The sequence below is a fragment of the Octopus sinensis genome, linkage group LG14 (genome assembly GCF_006345805.1).
Source record: "Octopus sinensis linkage group LG14, ASM634580v1, whole genome shotgun sequence".
Taxonomy (NCBI): domain Eukaryota; kingdom Metazoa; phylum Mollusca; class Cephalopoda; order Octopoda; family Octopodidae; genus Octopus; species Octopus sinensis.
The window spans coordinates 65721149-65748648 of NC_043010.1; the positions used below are offsets into that span (position 1 = coordinate 65721149).

Here is a 27500-nt window from a genome sequence, read left to right on the forward strand (position 1 = left end):
CAGAAGGCTGCACCAGGCTCCAGTCTTATCTGGCAATGTTTCTACAGCTGGATGCCCTTCCTAACGCCAACCACTCCGTGAGTGTAGTGGGTGCTTTTATATATAATATATATCATATAATGGGTTTCCAAGAAAGCTGGTGCAAATGTTTACTACAAACTCAATAAACAATATGCTGCAGGCTTTTCTGTTAGTGATTTCCATTTCCTGGGTTAGTTGCCTTAACCATGTCTTAGAGTCCCAGCCACCCTGGTAGGCTAAATGCATACCCAAGCACCACACCAGAAATTTCTAAATCCTCACATACACGCACAGACATGCATCAATCGTGTAATTTGAAAGCTATGGGCCCTCTCTTAAGTTCATCTGCCTTTTGACAGTTCAGCCCACAGGGTATAAAAAAAAAAAAAAGCAATGTTTAGAGGTTTCTGTGAAAGCATTAAGATGTTTTTACAATTTATTTATGTCAACATAAACATAAAGCCTAACTCGAGATTTAAACTAATTTTCTTTTTTCTTTAGGTTCCAGATTGTGATGAAAATTATGAAGAGTTTCCTTGCCAGATGCTGGTAAGTTGGTGTTCTTCTGTTCAATATATATTTCTTTAATAACTGCCTTTTCTAAATGGATTTAGAAGATTCCTTCTGTAGTCTAAGACAGCAAGACTTGGTTTTGTGTTTGAAACTTTTGCCTGACTAACAAACTTGTTTAATTCTTCAAGCATTTCTAATATCTCTAACTGTGCTTCAAGTGCTATCTTCAGCTTTCGGATTAGAAAAACATAGACTTTGAAATGCGATGTAATGTCTTCTATCCAAGAATATATATTTTACTTTGCTGAATGCTTCCATTATGGTGATGCCATTAATGACTCTGTAGACCAATCCTTGCAGAGAAGAGTTGACGGCATTGACTGAATGGTAATGTTGGTCAAGGACAAGGTTGATTCTTTTGAGCTTTTCTCTCCTGTCATTTGATTTCTTCCTTTTCTCTTTTGGTGGCTTCAAAGTTTTTGTTTCCAATCGTGATGGAACACTGCCTCGTGATATGGTCCCAGGCTTGTGTTTCAAATGATTTAAGCTTAATTCCAAGAGAGGCAACATATTAGGTCAATTATCTCATCTTGACATTTTTGACCTAGTATATCCATGCATAGCCTTTCCGGGGTATGCTAGCCCCCAACTTCTGGGTTTGTGTGGGAGGTTATCTAGATGTGTGCCTTGTGAGAAATTCACTATCATCCAGTAGGATGTTATTCACTTCATTTTCACAAGCACTTGGTTGATGTTGTATTTATTTTTGCCACTAATGTTTGGCAGGTACAGCTTGAGTGATACCCCATGGTCACTCAAAGATTTTGTTTTTGTCTAATGAATCTTTAGTCTCTTCTCTCCTGTTTCTTTTGAGATAGTGTCTGCAAATATCAGTTTCTGTAAAAATGTTTAGATCCCCATTTTTTACAATTTTTTTACTGCTGTGTCGCCATTTTTCGGTGTATTTCAACCAGAAAAATGTTCACTTAAAGAGAATAACAAGCTACATAATGCAAAATTTTTACATTTCAAAAATTCCAATTCTAAAGGGTCGAAACAAACCCGAGCAACGCCAGGCGATACTGCTAGTATTAATATAAACCTGTAAGGTGGTGAGCTGGCGGAATTGTTAGCATGATGGACAAAATGCTAACTGGTGCTTCTTCAAGCTCTTTATGCTCTGAGTTCAAATTCCACTGAGGTCAACTTTACCTTTCATCCTTTCAGGGTAAATTAAATAAATACCAGTGGATCACTGGGATTGATGAAATCAACTTAACCCCTCCTCTCATGATTGCTGGTCTTGTGTCAAAATTAGAAAGAATAGATATAAACCCTTGTGTTAATTAATTAGTCTCAATAAATATGTTATAATTGTTAATATTGCCATTATTAAAGGAAGATTGGCAACAAGCTAGTCATCATCATCATCATCGTTTAGCGTCCGCTTTCCATGCTAGCATGGGTTGGACGGTTCAACTGGGGTCTGGGAAGCCTGAAGGCTGCACCAGGCCCAGTCTGATCTGGCAGTGTTTCTACGGCTGGATGCCCTTCCTAACGCCAACCACTCCGTGAGTGTTGTGGGTGCTTTTTATGTGCCACCCGCATAGGTGCCAGACGGGGCTGGCAAACGGCCACGGACGGATGGTGCTTTTTACGTGCCACCGGCACGGAGGCCAGTCGGGGCGGCACTGGCAACGGACACGGTCGGGTAGTGCTTTTTATGTGCCACCGGCACGGGGGCCAAGCCAGGCTGGCAACAACCACGATCGGATGGTACTTTTTACGTGCCACCAGCACGGAGGCCAGTCGGGGCGGCGCTGGCAACGGACACGGTCGGGTAGTGCTTTTTATGTGCCACCGACACGGGGGCCAGGCGAGGCTGGCAACGGCATCAATCGGATGGTGCTTTTTACATGCCACCGGCACGGAGGCCAGTCGGGGCGGCGCTGGCAACGGACACAGTCGGGTAGTGCTTTTTATGTGCCACCAGCACGGGGGCCAGGTGAGGCTGGCAATGGCCACAATCGGATGGTGCTTTTTACGTGCCACCGGCACGGAGGCCAGTAATCATTAACACATTGGACAAAATGCTTTGTGGCATTTCATCTGTCCTTATGTTCTGAGTTCAAATTCTACAAAGGTCAACTCTGTCATTCATCTTTTAGGGGTGATGAAGTAAGTACTAGTTAAGCACTGGGGTTGACATAATCAACGAGCCCCTTCCCATCAAATTTCAGGCCTTGTGCCTCTAGTAGAAAGGATTATTAAAAGAAGATCAGGAAATATGATGGAGGAACAGAAATAAGGCCAACAAATGTCTTGGTTATGTAACTGGAACCATTTCACATAGAACATGTCATTGATGTACTTGGAAAAAGCCTGAGCATCACAACATCACACATTCCCTACTCTTACACATCTGAAACTTTTTGCTTCTCATGTACATGATTAAAAAATGTTTCTTTTAAGCGAATGCCACACACACACACATCATATCTAGGATCCTAATTAAAAAAGATCTATCATTCAATAATGTTCATAAATAATTAATTACTATTTCTAATTGCAATACATTCCAAGTCTATTGCGATCAGCAAACTTCATTCTTTCAATTTTACTGTTTATTTCAGGATGATCCCCAGGAAGAGAACTACGAATGTTTTGATAATGATTTGGTGGTAAGTGATGCGGTTAATAATATATTCGGGCTTCATGATGCCATTGTAGGGATTCGTGGCTTAGTTATTAACACTTTTACTGTCAGATTACTCAGTCACATCTAGCTTTTATATATTCACATTCTTTTCAATTAATCACATGTGGAGGCGCAATGGCCCAGTGGTTAGGGCAGCGGACTCGCAGTCATAGGATCGCGGTTTCGATTCCCAGACCGGGCGTTGTGAGTGTTTATTGAGCGAAAACACCTAAAGCTCCGCGAGGCTCCGGCAGGGGATGGTGGCGATCCCTGCTGTACTCTTTCACCACAACTTTCTCTCACTCTTACTTCCTGTTTCTGTTGTACCTGTATTTCAAAGGGGCCGGCCTTGTCACTCTCTGTGTCACGCTGAATATCCCCGAGAACTATGTTAAGGGTACACATGGTCTGTGGAGTGCTCAGCCACTTACACGTTAATTTCACGAGCAGGCTGTTCCGTTGATTCGGATCAACCGGAACCCTCGTCGTCGTAACCGACGGAGTGCTTCCATCCAATTAATCACATATTATGTCAAACATCCAATCTATACCAGCAGAGAAAGCAGACATATATATATATATATACTAGCAGTATCGCCCGGCGTTGCTCAGGTTTGTAAGGGAAATAACTATAAAGCATTTTTAGAGAGTTACAGCCAAAAAATAGCAAAAAAATGGGAAAAAAATGATGGTAAATTTTTTTGAGAGTTAAAAAAGGTGGAGTTGCGTCCCCTAGACGGTCTGTGGTTTGGGTTTCTGATTCTCGACCCCATGTCGAATTTATCGATTTTTTTCAGAACTGGGGGAACTTTTCAAAATTTTCGCTGCGTTAGTTTTGAATTATGACATTGGGCTATGTGTGTGTCAAGTTTCATCAGAATCGGTTGAAAGCCGTGGTCAGAGTGAGGGTACGAGAAAACAGACACACAGAAAACGCACAGACAAACTGCCGTTTATATATAGAGAGATATATAAATTAGAAAAAACACCTTTTATCAATTCAAAATAAAAAGTTAAATTACACCATCTAGAAAATTACATATAATAGAAATATTAAATATAAAATAAAAAATATACCAATGATTAAGTAATGTGCACATTTTATTTATTGTTTTGCACATTACTTAATCATCAATGTATTTTTTATTTTATATTTAATATTTCTGTTATATGTAATTTTCTAGATGGTGTAATTTAATTTTTCATTTTGAATTGATAAAAGGTGTTTTTTTCTAACTTATATATATATATATATATATTATATTTTGTGAAATATGATTTAGTATTTCTAAATTGAATTTCTCCCTGTAAGTTTGGAATAATATTCCCTCAAATTATTATTATTATTATTATTACTTTTTTTTTTTTTCTTCTTTCAAATTTTCTTCCATTTCTTGCCGAGTATCTTCCCGACTCCTAGGGCAAAGAAACTCATAGTGTATATTGGTAGGCCATTAAACCAAACTCAGAAGTTCGTTCATTTTTTTTTTTTTTTATTTTTTTTTTTTAAAGTTAGATTAAAATACATGAGCAGCAACAGTTCTCACATCGACAATGCTCTTCTCAATACGTGTGATGTACCAGTTAAGACAATCTTTTGCACTTCTTGCAGGGATGGTAAGCCAGGGATCATTCTCATATAATTTTCGGTTCCCTTCTTGATCATTCCTAGTGCTCCTACGATCACTGGTATTGTAACCGCCTTATTATTATTATTATTATTATTATTATTATATTATATATATATATACATATATGCAGAGGAAATAATTTGTGAAAAAATAATTTGTGAAGATATCATTATTCTTTTGTGAATTATTTGCTCCGCATTGAAATTATTCTCACACTGGTGGCTGCCATGATTGTGGTGCAAAATGAATCAGTTGCAGCACAGACTTCAACATGACAGGTTGGGGCTCTCCATCATGGTAACACGTGCTGGGGAGGGTGAGGCTATAATGCCAGTCCAGAAACCGGTCCACATGAGTCCAAATACTTGAGTGTATGCTGAGAGATTGTCTTAGCCTGTTTGCCTTCAGACAGTTGATGTCTGTAGTTATTATCAGTGTATTTTGGTGATTTAAATAAGAGTTTTGACTGTTATTTCTTGCAGGTTGACATACTTAGTATGACCTTTGATTAATTTTAAATATATATATATATATATATCGAATTGAATTGAATATATATATCGAATTGAACAAGCCAGGATCCCTGGTCTGGTGGTACGTAAAAAGCACTATCCGACTCGTGGCCGATGCCAGCACCGCCTCGACTGGCTTCCGTGCCAGTGGCACATAAAATACACCAATCCGACCGTGGCTGTTGCCAGCCTCGCCTGGCACCTGTGCAGGTGGCACGTAAAAAGCACCCACTACACTCACGGAGTGGTTGGCATTAGGAAGGGCATCCAGCTGTAGAAACATTGCCAGATAAGACTGGAGCCTGGTGCAGCCTTCTGGCTTCCCAGATCCCTGGTCGAACCGTCCAACCCATGCTAGCATGGAGAACGGACGTTAAACGATGATGATGATGATGATGATGCCATGTAAAAAACCACTCTTCTGGTGGCTGGTGTTAGGAAAGGCATCCAGTTGTAAAAGTCCTGCCAAAACAGTCACAGAGGTCTGGTGTAGGCCTCTGCCTGGCCAGCTTCTGTCAAACCATCCCACCCATGCCAGCATGGAAGGCAAATGTTAAACAATGATGAATGTGATGATATACAGGCTTCTTTCTGTTTCCCTCTACCAAATCCACTCACTAGGCTTTGACCAGCGCAAGGCTATAGTAGAAGACATTTGCCATGCAGTAGGACTGAACCTGGAACCATGTGGTTGAGAAGCAAGCTTCTTACCACACAATCACGTCTGCACCTGTAAACTTTATAATTTTTTTTTCCTTTAATTTTGTCAGGAAAATGATCCACCCGTGAAAATAAAGCCACCCTTGCCAGGTCGAAGATTCCTCAAAGAAAAACTTAAAGCCGAGGTATGTGTAAGCCTAAAGCTTTCTGGAATCCATTATTAATCTAATGTGTTTAATCTAGTTTAATCTCTTGGCTTTTAATTGATTTACAGTTGTTGTTGTTTTCATTGTTGTATAAAACTTGGTCAGCCCTACCAAGGCAGTGTTTTCATCAGAAGCATTCCATGTGTGCCCACCCTGTCTTTTACAGGAGTGGGGTTCTATGCCCAAGGCTTTATTGCATAATGTGTCAGAATGTAATTATGATGTCTTGATAATCTATATACAGATATAGGTAACTTAAAATTGTATGATAGATTGCCGTCATTTCATTCTTTCTTTCTTACCTGTCTGTGTTTGCCTTTCAAGTGCTGTGTTTTTACTGAGATCCCCCTTTTAGTAGAAGGAATAGCTATATCTCTTTGACTGCTATTTCTAAATTCGGTGTGTTGGTGAGGCAATTCGTTGCTAAACCCTTAATTACTTAGTATTACTTAAATTTTCCTCGAATGGGGCTTTTACATGCCGAAATCTACTTGGTGTAATTGATAATTATTCCAAATTAATTAATTTCACCCTTTATTGTTACTGATAACTATATACAGATATAGATATTTATAGAGATATAGAATCTATATATGATGATGATCTATATGAGTGGTGCCGAGACCAAGGCCTCTACCATGATTTTTAAGAAATGTGATTGAAAACTAGCTCAGGAAGGCAGGGATGCTACTCCCTGAGATTCCTTTCAGAGCCCCCGCCACCTAAATTTCTCTATTTTATATATATATATATATATATATGTGTGTGTGTGTGTGTGTGAAGGCGCATGGCTCAGTGGTTAGAGTGTCAAGCTTACGATCGTGAGGTTGTGAGTTTTGAATCCTGGACTGGGCTGTGTATTGTGTTCTTGAGCAAGACACTTTATTTCACATTGCTCCAGTTCACTCAGCTGAAGAAATGAGTTGCGATGTCACAGGATCCAAGCTGTATTGGCCGTTGCCTTTCCTTTTGATAACACTGGTGGTGTGGAGAGCGGAGGCCGGTGTGCATGGGCGACTGCTGGTCTTCCATAAACAACCTTGCCCAGACTTGTGCCTGGGAGGGTAACTTCCCAGGTGCAATCCCATGGTCAGTCATGACTGAAGGAGGTCTCAGTGTATATATCAAACTGCTTTAAATAATACATGCTACTCCAACTAAATGTGTTGAGTAATTCTCCCTTTTGTTTGTCCACTCATATGTATGTATGTGTCTGTAAGTCATTATTCAGTTTATTTCAATATTTCTTGCCAATAGAGAAAGAACCGGTTTCTAATCTTAGATCTAAGGCTCCTTCATTGGAATCCCAACATCAGCAACAGGGTATTTGTGTTTGTTTGTATGTATGTATGTATTCTCATGCATATAGTTGCATATCTAGACATGCTCACATATGTATGTATGTACGTACGTACGTATGTATGTATGTATGTATGTGCGTATGTATGTATGTGCGTATATATATATATATATGTATCTATCTATCTATCTATCTATCTATGTATGTGTCTGTGTGTATATGCAGATTTGAATGTTTCATGCATGTATTCTCATGCATATAGTTGCATATCTAGACATGCTCATGTATGTATGTACGTATGTATGTATGTATGTACGTATGTATGTATGTATGTATGTATGTATGTATGTATGTATGTATGTATGTATGTATGTATGAATGTATGTATGAATGTATGTATGAATGTATGAATGTATGTATGAATGTATGTATGTATGTATGTATGTATGTATGTATGTATGTATGTATGTATGAATGTATGTATGTATGTATGTGCGTATGTATGTATGTGCGTATATATATATATACATATATATGTATGTATGTATTTATCTATCTATGTATGTGTCTGTGTGTATGTATGTAGGTATTTAGGCGTGTGTGTATGTGTATGCATAACCATATCTTCTACACTTCATATTTCTGTTTTGAAATGATGCTTTTCTGTTCCTTCATCTGTATCACCCACCACCAAGAACAACAACAACAACAACCTTTTCTCTTTCCTTTGAAAGCTCAACAAATATAAATTTTCTCTTTCAGACAAAACCACAACCAATTGTCCCAAAATGTAAGTAGTGTTCAGCTCTCTCTTTCTCACCCTTTCTTGCTCTCTCTATCTCTCTCTCTCTCTCTCTCTCTCTCTCTCTTGCCCTCTCTCCCTCTCTCTCTCCCCTTTAGTTTATTTTATACTTCATGTTATTTCTTTTATTATTTTTCCCTTTTGTTTATTAATTATTTTATTTCCCATGATACTTCAGTTGGCATTCCAGTAAAACAGCTTTCATTGAGAAATAATGTGTCTCCCTTTACAGCCAAGAAAACAAGTCTTTCCCCAGCACAAAACCCTTCTCAATAGCTGTGTTATAAAGAGACACTATGGTATGAATAAAATTTCTCCTGAAAGTATTTCTATGGCCACTGTTGTGACTCCTGCTTTTGTTGTAGTTGTTACTCAACTGATAGAATAGTCTTACACTGTAGTGATTTATAATACATCTATGCTTGTTTATCATGGTGGGGAGGAGGAAGCAGTTTTTAGACAGTGATAAATGATTCAGTGTTAACCCTTCAGTGTTCAGATTACTCTGTCAAATATAATGCTTTTTCATTCACATTGTTTTGAATTAATCCTGCATTATCTTGTAGTTCTGAGAATTTGATGATGTGATGGTTTATTTTGAGGATGTCATTGTAGGATATGAGTGAGAGGCCAGATCTAGATGGTTTGAACAGAAAAGAAGGAGAAAATTTGGGCCGGATATGGCCGGTTTAAATGCCAAAGGGTTAAATGAATCAGTGATAAGTGAATCATCTCCAAGCTCTTTGGAAATGGAATGAACGATAGATTCATATCCACTAAACTTGCAGCCGACAGCAGTGAAGCTTCCACTATTAAATATATTCTTAATCATTTCTGCCTTTTTCCCCATGGAAAATACACTCATCTGCATCATTTGTTTGATAGTTAGTTGGTTAGTTAATTTTTTGGCTCAAAAAGCAAAAAGCAAGGCCATGTAGGGGGACATGGAGTTATGTACAGGGTGGTGTTCATGCAAAGAGTTCAGGCCATTTGTGGTCAAGGGAGACTTTGAACCGAGCAGTCGTCGGCATCTTCACTATCTCGTCCGGCAGCTTATTCCACGGATCCACAACCCGGACAGAGAAAGCCTCTCTCCTTCGATTGAGATGAAATCGTCGCAGATAGAGCTTTTCAGAGTGACCCCGCAGCCGACGCTCTGGAGTAGGAGTGAAGAACAGCTCTTTCGAGAGGTTACACTTTCCGCTTATGATGTTGTGAGCAAGATTGAGATCACCACAGCGTCTTCAGCCTTTCTTCATAAGACAAATATTTGAGACCAAGAACCATGCGGGTAACCAGCTTCTGGACTCTTTCTCAGGTGCCTTTGTATATTTTTCTGCTCACTGGTCCCATGCTGATGGGTACCAATACATAATCCCATATGAAAATATATACGACCTCACAGCAAGGTCATGTAAACACAAGCAACAGCCAGTGCATTCTGGGTAGCTGAGCATTGCAGGTGATCACTGAAGTATGGTTCTGCAGCCCAAGCAGAATCTTCGACTGGTATTCTTCGAGATAATATCTTTCTAATATTATCATAGATCAGTTTATGTTAAGTGTAACATGGATCTCAACAGTGATGAATGAATCAGTGGTAAACAAGGCTGCATGAATGTTATAGTATATTGCAGTTGAATACATTGTGTTGTAAAGTAGTCTAAGGAATTGATTTAATGTTATACAGAGTGGGCCAAAAGTCATGAAAAGGTATAACATCTTAAGAAATTTTATTAATTATTTTTTTTTTTATATGTGATTCCCCACTTCCCATCCCTAACTTACATCTATTTCTCATATATATATACGCTAAATGATGATGATGATGATATATATATATATATATATATATATATATAAGGGTAAAAATTGATATTAAGTTAATATCCGACTCGTGGCCGATGCCAGCGCCGCCTCGACTGGCTTCCGTGCCGGTGGCACATAAAATACACCAATCCGACCATGGCCGTTGCCAGCCACGCCAGGCACCTGTGCAGGTGGCACGTAAAAAGCACCCACTACACTCACGGAGTGGTTGGCGTTAGGAAGGGCATCCAGCTGTAGAAACATTGCCAGATAAGACTGGAGCCTGGTGCAGCCTTCTGGCTTCCCAGATCCCCGGTTGAACCGTCCAACCCATGCTAGCATGGAGAACGGACGTTAAACGGTGATGATGATGATATGTCAGCTTTGATGAGGAGTATTACTGACCTTGGAACTTGTCTCTTTCAAATTAATACTTTAATCTAATCACTCAATTAATTGAGCCCTACACTGTTGTTTCTTGAAAAGAGTTCACCTCTATAATTTTTCATTATATATATATATATTGGGGTTTTGGAAATATGTTTAGAACAAAAAAAATTAAGAACTTGTGAAATATTGAAACACCTTCATGATTTTTGGCCCATCCTGTTTAGTGTAGCACTGAGTCAAAAGTTTTGCAATATTTTTGTAATTTATTTGTTTTATTTGTCAAGTTACAACAAAAGCAGCCTAAGCATTCAAAGTAGAGGTTGAGTCCATTGTGTTGCAACATCTGAAGCCACATTTCTGCCAGTTCTTTGATCCCATACTGGTACCAGTTTTTGTCCTTTGAGGTGAAGAACATCACTGAAGCTTCTGCTTTCTCTTTTTTGATGAAGTGTTGTGAGCATAGGCAGTGAACAATGGGTAGGAACAAGGAATTATCTGAGGAGATATTTTCCCATAATCCTAATATGTATAAGCAGTAGTTAAACAAGGACCAGCTTCTTGAACCTGGAGCCAAACATGGGTATTTCGAACAAAAGGTAATGCTTTATGCCTGGTGGAATTATGAAGGAATAATACACTAAAAGTTTGTTCCAGACAGTCGAACCATTGATGTCAATCTGTTGTCTGAACAGCTGGAATGGATGTATGCCATTGTGCAGCAAAAATACCTGGCAGATTACCAGAAAGTGTACTCATCAGTAGCAAGACAACACAAGACTTCATACTGCTTGAACGACCCAAAATAAACTGCAGAAACTTGAAAGAATCAAACTGATACTACACCCAACATATAGTCTGGACCTAGCTCCCTCATTCTGATCCATAGCTCATATAGTCTGGACCTAGCTTCCTCATTCTGATCCATGGCTCATATAGTCTGGACCTAGCTTCCTCATTCTGATCCATGGCTCATAGTTTCAACCTAGTTTCCTTATTCTGATCCATAGCTCATATAGTCTGGACCTAGCTTCCTCATTCTGATCCATGGCTCATATAGTCTGGACCTAGCTTCCTCATTCTGATCCATGGCTCATAGTTTCAACCTAGTTCCCTTATTCTGATCCATAGCTCATATAGTCTGGACCTAGCTCCCTCATTCTGATCCATAGCTCATATAGTCTGGACCTAGCTTCCTCATTCTGATCCATGGCTCATATAGTCTGGACCTAGCTTCCTCATTCTGATCCATGGCTCATAGTTTCAACCTAGTTTCCTTATTCTGATCCATAGCTCATATAGTCTGGACCTAGCTTCCTCATTCTGATCCATGGCTCATATAGTCTGGACCTAGCTTCCTCATTCTGATCCATGGCTCATAGTTTCAACCTAGTTCCCTTATTCTGATCCATAGCTCATATAGTCTGGACCTAGCTCCCTCATTCTGATCCATAGCTCATATAGTCTGGACCTAGCTTCCTCATTCTGATCCATGGCTCATATAGTCTGGACCTAGCTTCCTCATTCTGATCCATGGCTCATAGTTTCAACCTAGTTTCCTTATTCTGATCCATAGCTCATATAGTCTGGACCTAGCTTCCTCATTCTGATCCATGGCTCATATAGTCTGGACCTAGCTTCCTCATTCTGATCCATGGCTCATAGTTTCAACCTAGTTCCCTTATTCTGATCCATAGCTCATATAGTCTGGACCTAGCTCCCTCATTCTGATCCATGGCTCATATAGTTTCAACCTAGTTCCCTTATTCTGATCCATGGCTCATTTAGTCTGAACCTAGCACCCTCATTCTGACCATGGATCATATCGTCTGGACCTAGCTCCCTTGTTCTGATTTATGACTCATATAGTCTGGACCTAGCTCCCTCATTCTGATCCATAGCTCATATAGTCTGGACCTAGCTCCCTCATTCTGATCCATAGCTCATATAGTCTGGACCTAGTTTCCTCATTCTGATCCATGGCTCATATAGTCTCAACCTAGTTCCCTCATTCTTATCCATGGCTCATTTAGTCTGAACCTAGCACCTTCATTCTGATCATGGATCATATCGTCTGGACCTAGCTCCCTTGTTCTGATTTATGGCTCATATAGTCTGGACCTAGTTCCCTCATTCTGATCCATGAATCATGTAGTCCATGGTTCACTTCCTGCATTCAAAATGCTTCATCAACTTAGAGAAGATAGAAGTATTTTTGTGAAAGAGTTCTTCCCCTCAAAGGACAAGAGCTGGTATCAGCATGGAATGAAAGAACTGGCAGAAAAGTGGCTTCACACAGTTCAACTTCAAATGCTCAGCTGCTTTTGTTGTAATTTGACCAAAAAAAAGGCAAATAAGTTACCAAAATATTGCAAAACTTTTGACTCAACACAATACTATAATATTGTGTATTGTATTGTAACATGGTATAGTATAGCCTGATGTAGAGTGTTGTAATGTCATGTAAAGCGGCATATTGTAGTATAGTGCAGTGTTTTGTAGTGTATCATTGGTTATCGTAGTATAGAGTATTGTAGTGTATTGTTGCATATCACAATATAGTGTGCTGTAGTATAGTAAGATGTACTATAGTATGGTTTATTGTAGTGTAGTGTAGTGTAGTGTAGTGCATTGTGATGTAATGTGTTGTATAGCGGCATGATGTTTGTATTGTTTATTGTAGTGAAAAAAACGAATGAATCCCTTTTCTGTGTAAGCCACAAAGCCAGAGGAGAAGATCTGCCTCAATACATGATGCTGTGTCTACTGTTAAATGCAACAAACACTGGACTAATGGGTGACAAAGCTTTTTGTCTTCCTGGGCTGTGCACTTAACTGTTTGTGCCTCAGTCCACCTGTCTGTCCCCAACAGTGTTCAGAAGAGCCAATGTGGGAGCTTGTACATGGTCAGCCAACCTGGTAAAAATAGCAGTCAAATCACTCTCAAACCATACTCTACTAGCTTAGAAAATGAATGCTCACACACTGGGAAGTTTAGATGAAGTGACATAATAATTGAACAAAAATGAGACATAATGGTCACAGATGGAATGCCTTTGATTATAGTTCTACTAAATTAAAACCAGACAATGACAGCATCAGTATCACATGTGCTTCACAGGTAGCCATAGTCATGGAAGTTTAGTGCTGCAGTCAAAATTAAATATTGGTCCCTTAAATTCCTTATTTGAATCCTCAACTTACAATGTTGGTGTCTCCTTTTAAAAGTCCAATTCTACAATGTTTGCCTTTCAGCATTTCTAGTCATCATCAGGAGTTTCACTTTAGAAAATATTCAGTTGTCAGATACATTTGTTACTTCTTTTATGTTTTTTTATCTCCATTTATTTTAATCCTTCATTGTCATGCATGAGTTTGACAGAGTTTATTGAAGCAGATTTTTCTATGGCCTGATGCCCTTCCTGCCACCAACCCTCAAGCGTTTTCAAGCAAGGTAATGTTTCTCCATGGTCGTAAATGTTCTCGCAAAATGTAGGAAATGATTGACACTCTTTGTGTGACAGGGACAACCATTTTAACAAGTATCATGTGATATCAAGACCAGAAAACACACACACACACACGTATGTATGTATGTATGTATGTATGTATGTATGTATGTATGTATGTATGTATGTATGTATGTATGTATGTATGTATGTATGTATGTATGTATGTATGTATGTATGTATGTATGTATGTATGTATGTATGTATTATGTATGTATGTATGTATGTATGTATGTATGTATTATGTATGTATGTATGTATGTATGTATGTATGTATGTATGTATGTATGTATGTATGTATGTATGTGTATGTATGTATGATGTATGTATGTATGTATGTATGTATGTATGTATGTATGTATGTATGTATGTATGTATGTATGTATTCATTCATACATACATACATTCATTCAACTGGCTTCTTTCAGTTTCTGTCCACCAAGACAAACTATAGCCCAAAACTATAGTAGAATATACTTGCCCAAGGTACCATGCAGTAGGACTGAACCTAGATCCAAGTGGTTGGCAAACAAACTTCTTACCACACAACCATGTCTATGTGGATTATGTAAAACTTATTGAAATTATACAAAATTCAAAAAAATTGTAGAGGAAGAATAGAACCACAAAAACAAAAAGAAACACGAAACACTACAATTTAATTATTTTTTCATGCTAATTAATAACATGCAGATGTGGCTGTATGGTAAGAAACTTGTCTCTCAACCACATAACCCTGGGTTTCATCCCACTGCATGGCACCTTGAGCAAGTGTCTTCTATGATAGCCTTGGGCTAGCCAGAACCTTGTCAGTGAATTTTGCAGGCGGAAACTGAAAGAAGCCTATCATATATATATATAGATACATATATAATGTGTCTGTGTTTGTGTGTCTGTTTTTTTTTTTCTGCCAATACCATTTGGCAACTAGTGTTAATGTGTGTACAACCTTGTGACTTAACAATTCGGCAAAAGAGTGTGATTAAAGAAGTACTGGGATCTATTCAATTGACTAAAGATTTTTCAGGGCAGTGCCCTAGAATATCCACAGTCAGATGACTGAAACAAGCAAAAGATAAAAGATTAAAGAAATGAGCAAATTTATCTGACGACCTAGGTAACCGAATACATGCATTGTCCCAAGTTAGATCCAAATTAACAATGCTAGTTTATAATCAAGCAGCAGAGAATCATTAGAATCGTTAAAATTGATGCTGTAACTTTAAATTCTTCTAAATTCACTAATGACGCTCAAGAAGTTGAGGGAAATTGGCTACGAAGTTCTTCCCCACCAGCTTATTCCACAGACCTTTCTCCTACCAACTATCACATTTTCAAGCACTTTGATGGTTTCCTCTGAGAGAAGAAGTTCAAAAATCAAACTGATGCTGAAAGTGTGTTCAAAGAGTTCATCAGCTCCAGGACTCCAGATTTTCAAGTTACCAGAATAAACAAACATGTGATTTGTTGGCAAAAATGTGTCGCTTGTAATGATACTTAGATGAATAAAATTTCCGTATTGTTGAAATATATAGTGATGAATTTCATGTTTCAAAATGTTGCTTGCTTTTTACTCAACCTGATATACGTGTGTGTATGTGTGTGTGCGTATGTGCATGTGTGTATGCATGCGTGTGTGTGTGTGTATATATATATATATATATATATATATATATATATATATATATATATATACCGGAGTAAGCACATAAATGTGAAACAAGGTGGAAAAATAGAGTACTCAAATACCAAAGGTAGAGTAATATGCTTTATTTAAAAGCAGCAGAAACATAACAAAAGCTGTTACTCGGAGTTTCATGTTCCCATTCATCGGACAGTTTTGTTAAAAAAAAACTCTCCGACGAACGGGAACGTGAAACTCTGAGTAACAGCTTTTGTTATATTTCTGCTGCTTTTATATAAAGCATATATATATATACATATTCTTTTATTGGTTTCAGCCAGTGGAGAAAGTCCAAGCCAGGGCATAAATTTTAAGGGATTAGTTCATCATTTTAACACAAGTATATATTTAAAAATTTTCTTAAGTCTTTCTTTTGTTCTGTTGGTTTCTTTTTGCTAAACTGCTGGGCTACAGGAAAAGATATCAATGCTGCAAGAATTTTAGCCAAATAAATCAACCTCAGGATTTATATTTTTAAGCTTTCTACTTGCTCCATGGGTGTTTCTTTTACCAAGTAAGCTTTAGGGATGTTACATTCCTAAATCACTAAGTTACATGGTTTGTAAACGGAGATAATTTGTTTATCACACACACACACACACACACACACCAGATGCCCAGTGGCAGTAGGGGACAAACACAGATACAAAGACATACATGTATGCATGCACGCACATGCACACAAATGCACACACACACACACACACACAAATGCACACGCACACATACAAGAGGCTTCTTCAGTTTTCTTCTGCCAAATCCACTCAACGAAGTTTCTGTTCGTCCAAGGCTATAAATATGATCAACAACACTTGCTCAAGGTGCCATGAAGTGGGACTGAACTTGGAACCATGTAGTTGAGAAACAAACTTCTTACCAGACAGTCATACCACACATATTTATATAAAGAACATCATTTCAACAACCACTTTTCCAAGAACCATTTTCCTAATTTAACACTCGTTTCACCATGGTTGGATGAAATTTGTTGAAGCAGATATTCTACAGCCAGATGCTCTTCCTGTCATCAACCCTCACCTGTTTTGCAGTCAGTTAATACTTCCTCATGACCAAACATATTTTCATGGAAGATTGGAAATGAAGGATACTGGTTGTATGAAAGTGCCACTTGTTTACAACTATTGCACTATCTCAAGCCAAGAAGACACTAACACACAGACACTCACACATGCATATACATTATGGCTGCCCCCTCGTTATCGAGTATGGCCATTGCACGAAGCTTAACTGTTACTGGTGCTGTGATCGAATGTGACTTTTTAGCCCAGCTAAAGATCTACAATGTCTTGTACAAAATTGGCAACTTAAACCTTTACTGGTAATAGCCGGCTGTAGTTGTAACTGGGCTTCATGTACTTTTGCATGTCATTTAACCCTTTAGCATTCAGATTACTTTGTCAAATGTAAAGCCTGTTTAATCACATTGTTTTAAATTAATTGTTCAGCATCTTGTAACTCTGAGATTTTGATGATGTCCCTGCTTATTTTTAGAATGACTTTGTAGGGTAGGTGTGAGAGGTCAGAGCTGGCTGGTTTGAGCATATAACAGGAAGACAATTTTGGCCTGATATGGCTGGTTTAAACACTAAAGGGTTAAGTCCTCCTTCCGAATTACACTCTCTTCCACATGCCCGACAGATATGATTAGTATGGTGTGTTACACCACCACCAGTGGCCAGGTTGTCACTCATTTGTCTCGTTTTATACATATATATACATACATACATACATACAAATGTGATAGAGCTACATAACTTAGGCATAGTGACATGTGACCAGAGGCACTATGGTCAACCCACACAGCAGACAAATATATCGACCACGTAACTAACCTTGCTTTGATACACTAGCCTCGCTTTGATGCACTAGCTTTGCTTTGATACAGTAGCCTCATTCTGATACACTAGCCTCACTCTGAGTTACACAGTAGAAGCAATCTCAGTTCCTGCTAGGCCATGGTCAAAGATACATGTCTTCACTGTAGCTCCACGTGCAATCTTCCACGTGTGTTACTCACACGTCTATTCACCTCAACACAAGATATATGGTTTGTAAACGAAAATAATTTGTTATCACACTCACACATTCTCAAAATGACTGTTCTTATCACACACATGCATACATACTGTAATACGAATATTACATGTTACTTCTTTCAGTGTAAAAGCAAAAATCAAAACTTTCTTTGTATGTAAACACCACACGTTTTTGTATCATACCACATGCTTCCACCACAAAAGGTGAACACAGAATAAACAATATATTTATACACAAAAATGTTTTATGGTGATTCATACGAAGTGTTTTTCCATTTAATAACACGCACTTGAACAGCCAAGGGCAGTCGCTATACATACATGCATACATACCAACCCATGCCAGCATGGAAAACTGACATTAAAGGATGATGATACACACACACACACACACAAACACACACACATCAAATCAATTCATGAGACTTTTATAGGCCTGGGGCTATAGTAAGGGACACGTGACCAAGATGCCACGTTGTAGAATTGAACCCAAAACCATGTGGTTGGGAAGCAAGTTTCTTACCCACACTGTGTGGGTAAGAAACTTACTTCCCAATCACATGGTTTTGGGTTCATATCTACAAACACATACATACATACATACATACATACATACATACATACATACATGAGTGAGTGAGTGGACAAATAAAAGAAGGGCGCTCAACCAATTTAATGGGAGTTACACGTATGGACCAAAATAGTCTGATTCAAATTCAAAATAGCTGACAACTAGCATTACGCTTGAAACTCAAGAGTACCAACGAATTTGATTCAAACTGTTTTCATCAATATATATATATACATATATATATACATACATACATATATATGTGTGTGTGTGTGTATATATATATATATATGTGTGTATATATATACATATATATGAATATATATATATTAAGAATTTGCTTTGGTATTGCACTACTAACTTGATGTTTGAATTCAATATAAATGTGCTTCAAGAATGAAAATTTGGGTGAGTACAGAGCATAATATGAAGTTAAATGAATGACAAGTGAATAGGAATTATGTAATCAACTGCATTGGCTTACAGATGTTTCTGCTATCAGGTGCAGTGCATTCAGAGTTGAGTGCTTGTGCTTTATGTTATGGTTTCCTTGGAGGAAGCTGCATATTTCCTGTCTCCTCATCCTTCCTTTAATTTCATATATCTGCTTGGTTGTGTGAGTATGTTTGTGTAACATTTAGCTTTTACTTGTTTCATTTCTTTCGTTGGACTGCAGCCATGCTGGGGCTCTGCTTGGAAGGGTTTTTGTCTAGCTAATCAACCACAGTGCTTTTTTTTTTTTTTAAACCTGGTACTTAATCTATTGGTCTCTTTTGCTGAACTGCTAAGTTACTTTTGTTGACAAGCATTGGTGTGGGACAAAAATGCACACACACATGCATGCACACACATACATGTACACATAGGTAAACACACACAGACACATATATACATTTAGCTATCTTTCTATTTATCTATCTACCTATTTATATATATATATATATATATATATATATACACCACTCCCTCTCTCAGCTGAGAGGTCTTTGTCTTGCAAGCTAGTTGGCAACTCCAAAGGTGTGCCACATAAAAATCTCCTATGTTGGTGTCACATAAAAAGCACCTGATACACTCTGTTACATGGTTGATGTTAGGAAGGGCATCCAACCATAGAGATCATGTCAGAACAGACAATTAAAGCCTGATGCAGCACTCCAGCAGGTCAACTCTTTCCAAACCATCCAACTATGTCAGCATGGAAAACAGACATTAAATTATGATATGAATGACTGGTTTCTTTCAAATTCATTCAAGCAAATCCACTTACAAGATTTTGGTTTGCTTGGTATTATAGTGGAATACACTTGCCCAAGGTGACATCCAGTGGGACTGAACCCAGGACCATGTGACTGAGAAGAAAACTTTTTACCACACAGCCACGCCTGCCCTTTTATTGCATCTAACACTTACAAATCTGTATTTAATAAATCAATCACTGAGGTTAAATACTCAGGGACAGCATCTGCTTGAAAACAGCAGTTAAGTTGGTGCTGATACATTTAATGTAGTATTAAATATCTAATGAGAAATATTTCAAAAATATTTATGCAATGAGGAAAAACAACATTAGCTAAAATAACATTAGTCAAACTTCACCAAGGTAAACTTTGCCAGTTACTCTTCTGGGACAACGGTGGCAGATAACTCCATGGTATCAGTCACACACTGGGGTCAGTTTAACTTCTTCTTCATCACAAAATAACTTACTCTGCCATATAAACATTTAGCACTATTTACAAATGCAAAACATTTTGTTTCCATTTCACTGGTTACACAAGTTTCAATTTAATTATCTAACTTATGCAATCACTAACTTCATTAAATGATTAATTACAACTCAACTCATTTTAATTTTTTTCTAATATCATTTAGTTTCTATTTTCCAGTTGCACAAGGTGAGACTGCATGCACTCCTTCCCTGGGTGAATTACTGCATGCACGCAATAATCTAAGAACTACAGGCAACGAGGATAGGGTTTCTATTCATACAGAGTCTGAACCCACCTGTAAGTGTATGTCATTTTGTTTCAGGTTCGACAAATGTTGATCATGCTATGATTGAATAGCTTAAGTTATTAATGACTGGATCATGATGAAGAGACTCTAGGGAAAAGATTTCTCTTCCTACTCCTTATTCTCTTCCATCTCTTGATTCTTCTGTCATATCAATTAATTAATTTTATTTATTTATTTATTTATTTATTTATTTTATAACGCATGTTTGTGAATAAATGCATCATTGATTACAGCTTTCCAACATACCAGCCTCACGTTCATCCATCCATATTTCTTCATCTTCAGGGACCATTATTTATGCAAGCATCCTGGGAGCAAAACCCTCACACACACCAACCAAAACTTCCTGTCAAAAGCGACCATAAGCAGATGTTTTGGCTTGACCTCCCAAGCAACTCCAACCATGGCCATTGCTATTACCCTACTATCTTGCTCATTGATCTACCTGTCAGTCTTCTGACAGTTGTTGTTTCCCATAAAATATTTTCTTGTGATTCTTCCCTCAGATATTCCGATCACACACCCGTACAAACGGAGCTGTGACTTGTTGTTGCTGGAAAGTAATGATTCACTCTGGAGTGACTCCCTAAACTCCAAGCTAAACACTATTTCAAGTAATATTATTTCAGTGTCCCTCCAGAAAAACCCATTTTAGTCACTTTTCTTCACTAGTCTATTGTTATTAAATGCCATGCTCTCTGTTACAGAAAGGAGCTCCATGGAAACTCTTGAAAACTTTGAGTATATTTTTGACATTATTATGATATGCCTGTTTCTCTTAAAATATTCACAGATTGCTGACATCTGTCAACAACCTACTGAGAACCCAGTCGCTGGTATTAGAAATATTAACGAGAGACCAAAGTGTGATCTTTTATCTGATATCTTTTACTTGTTTCAGTCATAAGACTGCGGCCATGCTGGGGCACCATCTTGAAGAATTCTTAGTCAAAGGAATTAACCCCGGTACATGATTTTGTTAAAGCTTGGAACTTATTCTATTAGTCCCATTTACCAGACTGCTAAGTTATAGGGGCATAAATGCATCAGCATTCATTGCCAAGCAGTGGTGGGGGCCAAACACAGTCACAAAGACACACATACATGCATGCATATTTACACACACACACATACACACACACACACATACACACACACATACACACACACACACACACACACATACACACACACACATATATATATAATGAACACACACACAAGTATGTGTTTTGCTAGTTTGTGAGTGGGCTGCACTTATAGACATGAGAGAATATATTCTCTTACGCCTGTAAGCGCAGCCTAGCCATGAACTAGCAAAACATAAATCTTGTGTATGCGTGTTCAATACTGTTTATATTCCTCCAGCTACTTTTAACTCATAATTAAATATATATATATACACATGCATATATGGGTACAGGACGTCACCAACAGTAAACAACATGAAATACGAGAGCAAATGAGTTCAATACGCAAACAACGAGAGAAACAAATGGCAAACAGGACAAGTAACATAAAGAATGACCCTTCATCAGTTGTCGGATGTCTATCTCTCCTCATTTCGAGCGTTGAGTGACATGAGTCTTCGAAGACAGTTGCTCCCATAAGTACCAAAATACAATTTTGGATTTAGGGTCAAAGTTAGGAACAAAAACAGGGACAGTAGAGACATACAAGGAAACCAAATGAAAACAAACATGGAGGGTTGTTAGACCAGAACAGGAGTAAAATAGCAAATGCTGGAGAAATATTATCTTTGACAAGAGAAAAGATAGAAGAAAGAGATAGGATACATGCTGTCCTTAAGACAGTCTTGAAAGAAAAGAAACATGGTCACATGAGGAAGAGAAAGATGGACGATGGTGACATGTGAGCAATGAGAGAGAGAGAAACAGAGAAAGAGGGAGAGAAAGAGAGAGAAACAGAGAAAGAGGGAGAGAAAGAGAGAGAAACAGATAGAAAACAGTGAAAGGAATTAGAGAAAGGATAAGAGAGAAAACAGTATAGAGTAATATCTATATATATATATATATAAAGTAGTTGAATGAATTATCTTAGTATGGATAATTCGGTTAACCGATACCTGGGTACCAAATTCACGTCAGAAAACACGGTTGAAGCTACATGCCAAGGGCAGAGATCACGTGCTTTCGTGTGGAAATTTGTGTGTTTTTTTTACTATAAATAAATGAAAGAATGGAGTCGAACGACGATTTAACAAAATTCCTTTATTCTCGACATATGTTTCGAAGACTGTTTCGAATTTTGTTAAATCGTCGTTCGACTCCATTCTTTCATTTATTTATAATATATATATATACACATGCATATATGGGTACAGGACGTCACCAACAGTAAACAACATGAAATACGAGAGCAAATGAGTTCAATACGCAAACAACGAGAGAAACAAATGGCAAACAGGACAAGTAACATAAAGAATGACCCTTCATCAGTTGTCGGATGTCTATCTCTCCTCATTTCGAGCGTTGAGTGACATGAGTCTTCGAAGACAGTTGCTCCCATAAGTACCAAAATACAATTTTGGATTTAGGGTCAAAGTTAGGAACAAAAACAGGGACAGTAGAGACATACAAGGAAACCAAATGAAAACAAACATGGAGGGTTGTTAGACCAGAACAGGAGTAAAATAGCAAATGCTGGAGAAATATTATCTTTGACAAGAGAAAAGATAGAAGAAAGAGATAGGATACATGCTGTCCTTAAGACAGTCTTGAAAGAAAAGAAACATGGTCACATGAGGAAGAGAAAGATGGACGATGGTGACATGTGAGCAATGAGAGAGAGAGAAACAGAGAAAGAGGGAGAGAAAGAGAGAGAAACAGATAGAAAACAGTGAAAGGAATTAGAGAAAGGATAAGAGAGAAAACAGTATAGAGTAATATCTATATATATATATATAAAGTAGTTGAATGAATTATCTTAGTATGGATAATTCGGTTAACCGATACCTGGGTACCAAATTCACGTCAGAAAACACGGTTGAAGCTACATGCCAAGGGCAGAGATCACGTGCTTTCGTGTGGAAATTTGTGTGTTTTTTTTACTATAAATAAATGAAAGAATGGAGTCGAACGACGATTTAACAAAATTCCTTTATTCTCGACATATGTTTCGAAGACTGTTTCGAATTTTGTTAAATCGTCGTTCGACTCCATTCTTTCATTTATTTATATATATATATATATATATATATATAAAACGCTAACATATATATGCCTACACACATACACACATACATACACATGTATATATCATTATCATCTTCCATATTGGCATTGGGAATGGTCTGAGAGGAGGAGTGAAGCCAGAGAACTGCATCAGGCTTCATTGTCAGCTTTGGCATAGTTTCTCTAGTTAGATGCCCTTCCTAATCCCATCCACATTACTGGGGGTACTGGTGGGTAGGTTTTCATCATCTTTTTTTTTTCAGGGTACCATCACTGGAAAACCCCTTCGACGAAGGGGTCTTAATACTTAAGAAAAAAAATCAAAATGTAAAAAATAAATATGTAATGAGGATAGGGACCAGAAAAAAATAACATTTTTACTTTTCAATGAAAACCAATGAATTAGTTTTTTTTTTTTTTTTGTATTCTTTGAAAGAAGGAAAATTGTGATGTTATAATTTTTTTTGTTTTTTAACCTCAGATTTGATTGCTTCTTTTTTTTTTGTGGGAAACTAAAACATTTTTTTTATTGGAATTGATAAGAGCTTGCAAAGTATAATAGCACCTCAGCTTATGCTCCTGTTTCTTTCCTCCTATAAATACTGAAGTTTCTTGATTATTTCTCAATCCTTAAAATTTCTGCTTAATTCTTTCATAACCATATTTCAAAATGAAAGACTGTTTATATGTAATCTGAATTAGTTTAACCCTTTGGTATTTAAACCGGCCATATCTGGCCAAAATAGTTAATCTGTTTTATGTTCAAACTGACTAGATCCAGGCTCTCACACCTACCCTACAATGTTATTCTACATTAAGTAATTACACCATCAACATCTTGAAGATATGAGATAATGCATGATTAATTCAAATCAATGTGAATCAATAAGTATTATGTTTGATAGAATAATCTGAACACTAAAGGGTTAAAGAATAATCAAGAATTCTGGAGAGATTTGTAAAATAACTGACTTTTCCACACTTCTTTTTTAGCATGACTTAATGAAAAATCTTTACAATAAACTTATAATGGAAGATTTTAATTTAAATATGCATGTTTTAAAAGAGGTGTTTCTGTATGACAAAACTAGTGATGATCTTCTGTTGGTTAGCATCAAAGAGTTTAACTCATTGGTTCTTGACTGCATTTTACCGATGGATCCTTTTAATCTCTGTCTTACTCCACTACCTCTTTCCTATGTTAAAAAAAAATTCTATTATATTTTTATAATTCAATATTATTAGGAATTGTATAAAAAAAATTTGTTAAAATGTTTTGTGTATTGTAAAAGTATAACCAATTTATTGCTCATAAGGTTTAACAATCTTATAGGGACCTCAAGAGTCATTTGGGTTGAACTCAAATCCAGCCATGGGTTGAACTCAAATCCAGCTATCACTGCTTGTTCACAATGTAGTTCAGTCCTTAATCAGATGTTTTCATACTTTGCTGTTTACATGTGATTAATTAAGAAAATTTTCTCTTTCTAATTTTTTGTTGATGCTGTTGTTCTCCAGTCAAACGTCCTGATTTAACAAAAAGCAAAGAGAAGCCTCAACCAGCATCAAAACCTTCGTTTATGTCTGAAATAAATAACAAAGTGAAAAACTTCACCTTACCGGGAAAGGAGCCTTCCTCAATGAATCAAAAGAAAAGCATAGGCTCTGATTACACAAATACAGGTACCTAATTATTTCTTATACTCCTTTGCTGCTGGAAATGGTAATAGAAGTGGATATGGTAGGTACTTGGTGATGTATTCAGTGTTTGTGTTTGGGAACTATTGAAAGCACTCCATTAGTACCAGTTGAGTACGGGGGTCGATGTAATCAACTATCCCCCTCCCCCAAATTTCAGGCCTTGTACCTATAATAGAAAGGATTATTATTCACAACAGCAGCTATCTGTAGTAGTTGAAGTAGTAGTAGTAGAAGTAGTAGTAGTAGAAGTAGTAGTAGTAGTAGAAGTAGTAGTAGTAGTAGTAGTAGTTTTTGGGAATTGGATTTGGGGAATCATACAAAAAAAAAACACCATCCGAGCATGGCCGTCCTCCAGCCTCGTCTGGCACCTTTGTCGGTGGCACATAAAAAACACCATCCGAGCATGGCTGTTCGCCAGCCTCGTCTGGCACCTGTGTCGGTGGCACATATAAAGCACCCACTACACTCACGGAGTGGTTGGCGTTAGGAAGGGCATCCAGCTGTAGAAACACTGTCAGATCTGACTGGCCTGGTGCAGCCTTCGGGCTTCCCAGACCCCAGTTGAACCATCCAACCCATGCTAGCATGGAAAGCGGACGTTAAACAATGATGATGATGATGATACAAAATGCCTTGCAGTATGTTTTTCAACATGCCTTGCAGTATGCTCAACTTTGCCGTTCTTTCAATCAAATCCTGGAGTCAGAGGGGTCTGCTAATCCCACCTCCCACCTCAAAAACGCTGGGTTTGTGCCTGAATTAGAAATAATAATTTTTATTACCACTATTATATTAGTGGAGGCATGTGGCTTAGTGGTTAGGGTGTCAGCATCATGATCGTAAGATTGTGGTTTCGATTCCTGGACCGGTTGACACATTGTGTTCTTCAGCAAAGCACTTCATTTCACGTTGCTCCAGTCCACTCAGCTGGCAAAAATGATTAACGCTGCTATGGACTGGCATCCTGTCTAGCTGGGGAACACATACGTCACAGAAACCGGGAAACCGGGCCCATGAGCCTGGCTAGGCTTTAAAAGGGTGCATTTATTTTTTTTTATTATTTTATTATTATATTAACAGAGGCCACAAGTTTGCATTGTCGTTAGCGCCCCAGACAAAATGCTTAGCTGCTTTTCGTCCATCTTTACACACCGAGTTCAAATTCTTCCAAGGTCAACTATGCATTTCATCTTCTCGGGGTCAATAAAAATAAGAACTAGTTGAACCCTGGGGGATCAATGAAATCAACATTCTCCTTCCCTCAAAATTTCAGGCCTTGTGCTTATTGTAGAAAGGATTATTATATTAACAGAGCATTAGGATCAGCTTACCTTAGCTTTGGTATTTGCTATAACAGATTTACCTAAATTCCTTCATATACTTACAGCAAGTATGTTGGTGCTCTACTATGGCACTATTCACAAATGCTGTGTTGGGGTCTCCAGTTATTCTTGTAACTAAAAGATTCTAATGTGTGGTTAGTGTCTTCTAAGTAAAAAAACACACAGTTTTTACACTAAGATCTCTTTACTGATCTAAAATAAGTATTCACTAACAATGCCGTGCCATACATACTGTATGCTGTGAACTACAAGACATGCAGTCAATTTCTTTATTAACCATGAGGTTGAGAAAAAGAGGGGACGATACGAGGACAGACAAAACAAACATTGGGGTCAGAGTATCGAATGAGACAAAACGTATGAATAAACAAACAATTAAAATATATACAATTTAATGAGAATGATTAATTTACAAAAAATGAAGTGGAGGACGCGGTTGACCCTACAAACTACATACTCACACTGAAGACTTTGCTTTCTCCTTTTTTACATTCCCGTTTAAACAGGTTCTTTCACTTGCAACATATTTTTCTATAGACTTCCATCTTTTACGAAACACACTTTGCGACAGGCATTTCTTCTCCAGCCTTATTTTCCATTTCTTGTGGAAAACGAAAAAGTCGATTAGCTCCAGATTGGAGATGAACATGCCTGTTGCAATTCCTTTTACTCTTGTCTTCCACACTACTTCTTTCGCCATAGCAACTACCAAGAGAAAACAGGCTCGCTCCTCCCTATTCAGGGAGTAGTCAGTGGCGGACTGGGTCTAAAAATATTGGTTACCAGGTACTCTTTATTGACCATCTCATCAAAAAGAACCTAGAGTATGTAAATGATGACCTTGCTATTGAAAAAGGGGGTCATCACGAACCCCCTGGTGGATTTG

General features: G+C 37.8%; 1 protein-coding gene across 4 annotated transcripts in view; it reads left to right on the top strand.

Moving 5' to 3' along the window:
• The window catches only part of LOC115219062 (B-cell linker protein), an 84568-nt gene that overhangs the window by 45086 nt on the left and 11982 nt on the right, over nucleotides 1-27500 (top strand). Inside the window, exons 8-14 of one of the 4 annotated variants that reach the window (XM_029789115.2) lie at nucleotides 523-570; nucleotides 3168-3215; nucleotides 6146-6220; nucleotides 8304-8331; nucleotides 16010-16072; nucleotides 20247-20366; nucleotides 25089-25253. In XM_029789115.2, the coding sequence (XP_029644975.1) occupies nucleotides 523-570; nucleotides 3168-3215; nucleotides 6146-6220; nucleotides 8304-8331; nucleotides 16010-16072; nucleotides 20247-20366; nucleotides 25089-25253 (547 nt within the window). Of the gene's footprint in view, nucleotides 1-522; nucleotides 571-3167; nucleotides 3216-6145; nucleotides 6221-8303; nucleotides 8332-16003; nucleotides 16073-20246; nucleotides 20367-25088; nucleotides 25254-27500 lie in introns of all 4 variants that reach the window. The other 3 variants (XM_036509137.1, XM_029789121.2, XM_029789123.2) reach the window with 3 other exon arrangements.